Here is a 9726-nt window from a genome sequence, read left to right as displayed (position 1 = left end):
TAATTTCTTTTTAAATTAATTATATTTCTTCAGTTTGTATCCCAGCTGTACCCCCCTCCCTCTTCCCTTCCCATTTGCATCCATTCTCCCTCTTCTCGTCCCATCCTCCCCACCCCAAGTCCACTGATAGGGTCAGTCCTCCTCCCCTTCCATCTGACCTTAGTCTATCAGGTCTCATCAGGACTGACTGCATTGTCCTCTGTTGCCTGGTAAGGCTGCTCCACCTTCAGGGAGAGGTGATCAAAGAACTCAGAGCCAGCCCCTGAGTTCATGTCAGAGATGGTCCCTGTTCCGCTTACTAGGGTACCCACTTGGACACTGAGCTGCCATGGGCTACATCTGAGCAGGGGTTCTAACTTCTCCAACATGGTCCTTGTTTGGAGTATCAGTCTCACAAAAGATCCCTTGGTCCAGATTTTTTGGTTCTGTTGCTCCCCTTGTGGAGCTCCTGTCCTTTCCAGATCTTTCTATCTCCCCTCCTTTCATAAGAGTCCCTGAACTCTGACCAAAGTTTGGCTATGAATCTCAGCATCTGCTTTAATACCCTGCTGGGTAGAGTATACCCTGCTGGTAGAGCCCTCTGTGGTAAGCCCCTATCCTGTTTCCCTGTTTTCTCTCTCCTCTGATGTCTGTCTCATTTGCCTTTATGAATGAGGATTGAGCATCTTACCCAGGGTTTTCCTTCTTGATTAGCTTCTTGAGGTGTACAGATTTTAGTATGATTATCCTATATTATATGTCTAATATCCATTTATAAGTGAGTATATACCGTGTGTGTCTTTCTGCTTCTAGGATGCCTCACTCAGGATAATCTTTTCTAGTTCCCACCATTTGCCTACAAATTTCATGATTTCCTCGTTTTTAATTAATGAGTAGTATTCCATTGTGTAAATGTACCACAGTTTCTGTATCCATTCCTCAACTGAGGGACATCTGGGTTGTTTCCAGGTGTTGGCTATTACAAATAAAGCTGCTACAAACGTGGTTGAGCAAATGTCCTTATTGTGTACTTGAGCCTCTTTTGGATCTATGCCTGGGAGTGGTATAGCTGGATCTCGAGGTAGCACTATTCTTAATCATCTGAAAAAGCACCAGATGGCTCTCCAAAGTGGTTGTACGAGTTTACATTCCCACCAGCAATCCCTCCACACTTGCTAAAGCTGCTTACAGTCCTCCATTGCTGACCCTAACTCAAAAGGCTTTATTCTCCTCTCTCTATATTCCTCCTGACAGAAGCTGCTAACCTTATGGGTGCTTTAGTCCTCTCCTCCACCCTGCCAAAACTAATGAAATGGTCCTGGAGCCTCACTCTGAGTCCGGTTTTGTCGTTAGATTTATTTAATTATTTTTAATCAAGAAGACTCTAAGAACTCACAAATGGGAACCGCTTATTCCCCAGTAATGTTTGGACACCCATGTGCTCATTACTTCTGTATGTGGGAAAGTCGGGGAACCACTTAGTCATGGTGATCCGCCCCAACTAGCCCACAACGCTCTAAAACTCTACAGAGGAACAAAGACCTAGTCTCTTCAAGTTCTCCAAACAAGGAGGATGGGGTGTTTGGGGCCCCGGGTCCTTCTGTTGCTGTCAGCCTCCCTGGCTGTAACTCAGGCTTGCTCAGGTGAGTGCGAGGTGGAGAACAAGACTGCCTCTGAGGGGAGGAGCAAGGGCTCCAGCAGGGAGAGCACCAGGAAAGCTACCTCTCTGCCCTAGCCCAGCCAGACCCCCTCTCTCCCTGAACTCTGACAGGCTCCCTTCTCCAGTCCGGAGCCCTGCGCCCTGCTCTTCCAGTGGGTGCATCTGTCCTCAGGTCCAGCCAGATGCAGGGTCACCGCGGGCCACCCCTAGTCTTACACTCCCTGCGGTATTTCACCACCACCTTGTATGATCCTGGCAACCCCAAACCTCGGTTCACGGTCGTCGGATACGTGGACAACACACAAATATTGAGCTTCGACAGCAACAAGGCAGGCCAGCAAGTGGAGCCGAGGGTGCCTTTTATAGCCCAGGACCCAGAGCATTTGGAAGAGCTGACGCGCCTCTGCAGGGGCATCTTAATACTTGGCCGAATGGAACTCTTGACCCTGTTCAGCTATGATAGCCAGAGAGAGAATGGTGAGTGACTCTACTCAAAGGCTAGTCTACAGTTATTATTCCTGGGGCCCTGGAAACATACCTTGAGTTAGTGAAATCCGGAAATCCCGCCATGCTGCAAAAGCCTGCAGAATTTCATTGGGCTTTCATTTTAGTTTGAGATAGGCTTTGACCAATCACGTGCAGGCTGTGTGTTGGACTAACCTAGAGACCCTGGGCTAACCTAGAGACCTTGTTGACCTGAGACTCTGGCTGCACAGGGTCTCACACTGTCCAGTGGCTATTCGGCTGTGACATCGGGCCAGACCATCGCCTCCTCCGTGGGTATAAGCATGTCGGTTATGAAGGCCAGGATTACATCTCTCTGTCGGAGGACCTCCGCTCCTGGGTCGCAGTGGACACCAAGGAGGCTCAGATCACCAGGCGCAAGTGGGAGGCAGCTGGTGTAGCAAAGTCATGGAAGTCTTTCTTGAAGGGCAGGTGCATGGAGTGGCTTCTCAAATACTTGGAAAAAGGGAAGGAGATGCTGCAGCGTGCAGGTATGAGGGGTAGCTTCTATTGTCCTTTGAGAAGAATTTATAGGAAGGAAAGAGAATGGGACCATCTCCTAAACCAGCTATTGAGAAATACTGTTCCCCAGGCATGACATGGGCTGTTAATGGTACAAAATGAGAGTGTCAGTGATAGCCCTCCCTGGGGATTCTAGGCTTTCACACCCTCCTTGTTCCCCAATCACAAGGAATTCTACCAACTGCACCTGGTCTACAGAAATGCCAGTGTGTATAGGGTTAGGGGTTTAATTGATGGGATGGGTGGAATGGCTAATGCCATTAATCCCAGAGGGATAGGAAGGTTCAGACAGCCTTGTTTACAGAGCAAACTCCAGCAGAGCAGGATTGGGTGAGGGTGGGAATAGGGTGAGCTTAATTGATGAAGTCCACAGGTAGCAAACTCCAGTGAGGCATCTTCTGTGATTTGCCATTCATGCTGGAGTGGGCTTTTCAGTGATGCAGTTGTATTTGAGTATTAAGCACCTCCTCTCTCATGTAATTAACCTTCAATAAATTTACAAGTTTGTCCAACTAGTGTTGGATGGTAAAGATGGACTTGGATTGAGTTCATCCTTTGATCTGTTGTTGGGTCCTAGCTGGGGAAAATAGATGTCTGATCATATCTCTCCAGAGAAAGTAATAAGGCATTTGATATCTGAGTGGACACAGCAGGGTGTTTCAAAGCCTGGACAAAGTCTCATGGTTCCTGCTATAGCATGTTAGATGAGCAAAGGAAGCTAAACCATCCGTGGGGGAGAAATACTGATGTGTCCCTGCTTTCTCCTTGGGTGTGGGAAGGCAGCTGACAGGTGCATGGCCTTTGACATCGAGGAGAGCACTTGCACCTGAAACTGCTCCATGTGAAGGTGCTGGGGATCCTGGGTAGTCTTCCTCTCCATGGTGTGAGCACCAACAACAGCCATTTCCGGAGTAACACCTGTGGGGCAGGCGCCTAAGCAGGCAGTGCAGCAGCTGTTGGCCTGTGCAGTGGGCCAGGAGACTTGCAGCTGAGGTGGAGCCATCTTCCTGGAGAGAACTTGCCCACCTAAGGCAGGAAGTACAATGGGAAGAAGAAACGCAAATGATACCTTTTGTACTAACTTCAAAGTGGAGAGACACTCTAAGGGGGACTGGAGCCAGAATGGAGGTGCTGGCTTAGCAGTCCTCAAGGCTGAGGAGAGAGAGGTGAGGGAAGCATAGATCTGAGCTTCTGGAATCCAAACACTTGGAAACTGTGATAAGAATAAAACAATAAAAAGAAAGTGAAGTAAAAATGATAGAACACCCCTCAGGCCAGCCTTTAATTCAGACAAAAATCTACAATTCAGCATGCCTGTGGGGCCTTACTGATGATTAAGGAATCTTCTGCCTCTAAACTTCTTGAAACAAGCAAAACATTTTAAAAGATTAAACAAGCACCCCTCCCCCAGGGCTCCCGAGAATGTGGGGCATCCTTATAGATGGGGTCTGAGTGCTGTGAAGCAGAGCAATCCAGTGCTTGTGACTTCTCACCGAAGACTGCATGATCTGAGGCAATGGGGAGGGATTATTGGGCCAGCAGGCTGTCTCAGTGCTTGGTGTTTGTCATGAAGCTTGACAACCTGAGTTCGGAACCCTGAGCACACTTGGTAGGAGAGAACTGACTCCAAGTTTGCTTCTGGCCTTCATATATGTGCTGAGCATGTGCAGGGGTTGGCACGCACACGCCCCCCACCCCCCATATTTGAATGCTAGGTTTTCAGTGTGGACTGTGTAGGATGAGGAGGTGAGGCCTTGTTGGAGAAGTGTGGCATTCAAAAGCCAGTGCCAACTGCAGCATTTTGTTCCCCAGCTTTTATGAGTTCCTTGGCCATGCTGTCTTGTCACAGCAATGGAACAGTACTAAGACATGGTCATTGGTGCCGTATCTGGGATGAACATTTACTTGTTCATGCCTCCCAGAAAGCCATCAAACACCCTCTGTTATTATTTAAAAGCAATGAGGCTGGAAAACCGATATTCTCTGCAGGAAGTTTATTAGGAGAGTAAGGAGGGATTGGGAAGCAGGACATGGTGGGGAGAGAGAGAGGGAAGGAGGGATGGGGCGCCTAGAGAGAGAGAGAGAGAGAGACAGAGAGACAGAGAGACAGAGAGACGGAGAGACAGAGAGAGACAGAGACAGAGAGACACAGAGAGAGAGAGAGACACAGAGAGAGAGTAAGAAAGATTAAGAGGGTAAGAGAGGGAATTAAGAGAGGGACCACCTGTCCGTATCAGCCCTTTAAGGGGCATGGTAACCACGCCTTCCAGGTGTGGTCACCTGGCTGGCTGGCAACACATGATGACATCATAGGTTGCTGGGTAACTAACACAGGAGCAGGTTGTGTTCCAAAATGCTAACACCCTCCTCTCCTTGGTCTGGAGCAGAGGAAGCCTCCCTGGTTTCCAGATCTGACAGGACACACCCTTGCTTCAAGGGTTGTATTCATTGCTTCTCTCATTCCTGTGACTACTTCCTGACAAGGAGCAGCTTCCGGGAGGAAGAACATAGTGCTGCTCTCCAGCCATCAGCTTTCAGTTCATAAGGGAGCACACAGGGGTGGGAGTTGCTCAGGACCACAGCCTAGGAACCCTGCTCACCTCTGGGCAGACCAGAAAGCACAGGGTAGCTAGAAACAGGCTACAACCCTCAAGGCCCACCTCCCAGTGACCAACTCCCTCCTAAGTATGCCAGGACAATCTTCAGCATCCCCCCAAGCCATGGGAGTACAGTTTACATTCAAACCATAATAGAGATTCCATCAATTCCGGGATAAAGGGGTACCAACCCTGAAATGAGGGACTGGCAGCCCTCTTTCCATCTCTCCCTTTCTGCCAGTGTTCACAGACCACAGTAGAACTATTCAGATCACTGGAGTTTAACCACTCAGAGGCACAAGACTTCTGTCATAGCTTTCCAAGGAATAGGTATTTCTACATCCCACGTGCATGTTGTTGAAGTGCTGCTCTCTACATTTCCAACCCTGCTCTGGGGATGATCACATGATTAGTGCTCAACTGGTCCACTGGAAGAAACTGGTTTTCTTTGATTCTTCTCCTCAGACCCCCCTAAGACAAACGTGACTCATCACCCCAGACCTCAAGGTGATGTCACCCTGAGGTGCTGGGCCCTGGGCTTCTACCCTGCGGACATCATCCTGACCTGGCAGAGGGATGAGGAGGACCTGACCCAGGACATGGACCTTATAGAGACCAGGCCTGCAGGGGATGGGACCTTCCAGAAGTGGGCAGCTGTGGTGGTGCCTGCAGGAGAAGAGCAGAGATACAGGTGCCATGTGCTGCATGAGGGGCTGCCCGAGCCCCTCATCCTGAGATGGGGTAAGGAGGCTGTGTGTGGGCACAGAGTCTGTCCTTAGGGAAAGAGGAGCCCTTCTGCAGAGCCTGAGCAGGGTCAGGGTCCCCCACTTCTATCCTCCCCTATTCTCTCTCCCAGAGCCTCCTCCCTCTCCCACCACCCCCATCATGGGGATCATTGCTGCTCTGGTTCTCCTTGGAGTTTTAGTTGCTGGAGCTGTGGCTGGCATTGTGATGCGGAAGAAGAGTGCAGGTAAGGACGATATTTCAGACTTGGCTTTTACTGAGAAATCTCAAGCCCTCGATACAAACGTGCCCACCTTCTGCTTTGTTACTCTAAAGTGTCCCCATTCATGTTTCTCAGCCACTTTTTAAGCTAACTTTGTAAGGAACACCTGAAAAGAGAGAGCAAGGTTTCACATGGAGGGTTCTAGTGATGTGGACAGAAATCTGAGAAAGAGTCTCAGGAGGAGGAAATGGGACTTTGGGAGGTTACTTGACCTTTTTCCTTTGCATTTTCTCATGTTTCCTGAGCCTGCTCTAGGTCTGTCTGCGTGCCTACCCCTGGAGTATACCTGAGGTTAGGACTAGGAGTTTCCTCTGGAACCAAATCATTCTGCACTCTCCCCTGCCCTTATCCTGTCTGAGATGGAAAAGGATGTAGTTAGGTAACTCATTGTGTTTCCACGCCTTGACCTCTAGTCTCACCCAGCACTGGAAGTCTGGAAAGGAAGCAGAGACCTATTCCTCCATCATTCTGTTAAGACCTCCCTGCCGCTGGCCACAGCCTGAGTCTTGGCTCCAGTGGCAGGAGCAGTGTATTTGCATAGGGCCCAGTGTTGTTGGGCTTTTGTGTTCTGTTCCTAGATAAGATGACCCAAGCTTGGGATTTTGGTTTTAAAAAAAAAAAAAAAAAAAGTCTGTATTTCTTTATGTCTAAACGATAAGAATTTAGATTCCATTATTTGTGCCTATGGGTCAGGAATCAGTCCAGGGAATTTTTCAGATAGCAACCAGCAGTCAGGGACTTTTACCTTATGAATTGCTTACTGAATCTAGTACCTGAGGCTAAACTCAAGGAGAGAGAACTCAGTGGCAGAGAAAACCATGTGTACTTGTTCACATGGCAACTCAGGGCTGGTGACTTGTAAGTTCTCTGGGCAAAGTATTGTATTCCCATTTGGGACTGTTCTTTGTTGTGCGTGCTGCTTGGGTGATTGACATCAGTGGCCTCAGATCTTGTTCCAGAATTCTCTGACCTCTTTCCAGACACCACTGTCTTACATAAAGCAGGGTATTACTTCCTTTTTGTTTTCTTTTTGGCAGGGTCTCACACTGCACCCCAGGCTGGCCTGGAACTCACTATGTAGCTGTGATGCTAATCTTCACTATCAACGTGACTGGATTTAGAATGTCCCAGGACTTGCAATTCTGGAGACATCTGTGAAGGTGTTTCCAGAGAAGATTAACTGGGAAGGGGAGAGCTGCAATGAGTGTGTGTGGCATCAACACTCGATTTGGGGGTCCAGACTGAAGACAAGAGCAAAGGGAGAAAGCCAGAGGAGAGTCAGCATCCCCACACTCTGTTTCCTGATGCATGGGGATGGGAGTCTTCCCAGCCACGGTCTCCAGCTGCCATGAACTCCTCCATGTCTTTCCTGCCAGTGTGGGTTGTATCTTAAAAACCAAAATAAATCTTCTTGCCTTAAGTTGCTCCTTTCTTCTTTCAGGTATTTATTTTCGTACTAATGAGAAAAGTGAGTGGTACAATAGTCTAGCTTGACCTTCTACTCCCATGAACCATGTCGCCTCACCCTGAGTGTTATTATTGCATGTGTGGGGGACATGTGGGTGTATGAGAATTGTATCAGGGAAACCAGCCCCGAGAATTATGGGACACACCCAACCAAGGAAAGGGTCCATCTCCTTCCCAGAATCGCAGAAAGAAGCAGACCCCCAGCACTGTAATGGTTGGGAGTTTGAAGGTGGAGCTGAAGGGCGTAATGCACGAAGTCACACCACAAGGCAGGCCTCACGTGATTGGCTTATTAGGGAAGAGAACACAGAAGCAGTTCTGGGGGGAGTGGCAGGAAGAGGAAAAGGGCAGAGCAAAGTGGACAGTGTCTTTTATAAGGTGACTGTGCATGTGCAAGAGGTAGACGCGTGCTTTGTGGCTGTCGAACAGCTGTCACAGCTCAGCACGTGTTCAGGCACCAACACGTGGTTTCTGGCCGCTGGAGAAGGTTGCTCAGATGATGATGATGATGATGATGATGATGATGATGATGATGATGACATGCTTTGCTATTGCCAGGTTCCTGGGTCTGATGGCGGAGCTCCCTGATTACTAATATTCCTCCCTTTTGGTTATTATAAAAGGAGGAACTGAAGATGAGATGGTGGTGGGTGGGAATGGGGGCATAGCTGGCTCTTCAGGTTGCTTCCTGCCAATTAGGGACATTGTCATTCTCAAGGTACAGCTGGTTCCCACCATCACAGTATACCGGATAGCCATCAGCATCAGGTGCCTTGGTGACAGGTTGATAGTCCTGTAAAAGCAACCGATTAAAGGTTTGGTTAGAGATTCTTCGCATTTGGCTGGAGAAGAGGTTAGCAAAGCAGGGGGCAAACAGTAAAAAATAAAAAAATAAAGGAGAAAAGAAAAGGAGAGAGGTCAGAAAGAGCAAAATCCGTTTTCATATAGGGTTTTCAAAAGTCCATGCTGAGCCTCACATCCAGGTCCTCCATAAAAGCAGTAAATGCTCTTAAATGGGCCATCTCTCCAGCTCCCAATTTATGTTCCTATAAGCCCACTTCTGAAGTATCATGAAATGCTACTGAAACCTCTCTAACCTTTGAATCCGTTCTGTAATCATCATAGATCCATATATTTACTGTGTGATATATCATATTTGAGTTAATGTTGGCAATTAAGATTAGAGTCAAAGGGTATGGGTTTGCTTCAGTTAAATTACAGCAGGATTATCTGCAAAATTCCTGCTGTGGAAACCAATTTACTCAGTGAATTTTATTGTTATTCACTTGTAGCATGGCAGGAAAATGTAAAAGATAAATGTTGTTTATCTTTCTTTGTGTTTGTTTTGTTTTTTTGAGGCAGGGTTTCTCTGTGTAGCCCTGACTGTCCTGACATTGACTCCGTAGTCCAGGTTGGCGTGTGCCACCACCGCCCAGCCTCATCAAGGTTTCTTTGGTTGAATAAGGTCACTCATAACCGAGGTTGGTCTCCAACTCATGGCAAACCTCCTGCCCCAGCCTGGCCTCCCACATGCTGGTCCTTCGGTCACAGGCCATAACATACCACCATGTTTTACATAGTTTTTAAAATGTTACATAATTTTGAAAATATTTTTATGTCCATGTGTGTGGGGGATCAAACATGTTCTGTGATTCTGATCAAAGGTGTTTTAAGGAAAACAGCTTTCACGTGCATTCCACAGACTCAGATGAACTCCTTTTCAGAAAGAAATCAAATAAGAGCAAGAAATACAGTAAAACAGAGAATTCAGTTTTTGTTGTTGTTGTTGTTTGCTTCTCTGCTTCCCATTCATGGTAACAGGATTTTAATGGTTACCTTAAAACCTAAAGAAAGGCAGGATCCTAAAGACCCATGCAGCTGGAGAGATGGTTCAGCAGTTAAGGCCCTGGCTGCTCTTCCCGAGGATCGGGGTGGCTCACAACCATCTCTACTATCAGTCCTGGGGGATGTGGTGGCTACTGTGGCCACTG

The 9726-nt window shown here is 47.9% G+C and overlaps 1 protein-coding gene across 1 annotated transcript; it reads left to right on the top strand.

Moving 5' to 3' along the window:
- Positions 1 to 1552: 1552 nt before the first annotated feature.
- LOC129676343 (HLA class I histocompatibility antigen, alpha chain G-like) lies at positions 1553 to 8503 on the top strand (the record flags this gene model as incomplete). Its single annotated transcript, XM_055606705.1, has 6 exons — positions 1553 to 1622; positions 1850 to 2116; positions 2356 to 2634; positions 5728 to 6003; positions 6119 to 6320; positions 8435 to 8503. Coding segments are annotated over exons 1-6 (1163 nt in total), but the record flags the coding sequence as incomplete, so codon positions are not given.
- Between the last annotated feature and the right edge of the window lie 1223 nt (positions 8504 to 9726).

Source organism: Psammomys obesus, unplaced genomic scaffold (assembly GCF_907164565.1).
Source record: "Psammomys obesus unplaced genomic scaffold, mPsaObe1.curated_primary_1811, whole genome shotgun sequence".
NCBI classification, from domain to species: domain Eukaryota; kingdom Metazoa; phylum Chordata; class Mammalia; order Rodentia; family Muridae; genus Psammomys; species Psammomys obesus.
Note: the sequence above shows the minus strand (reverse complement) of the source record. Positions and strands in the feature narration are given on the sequence as shown.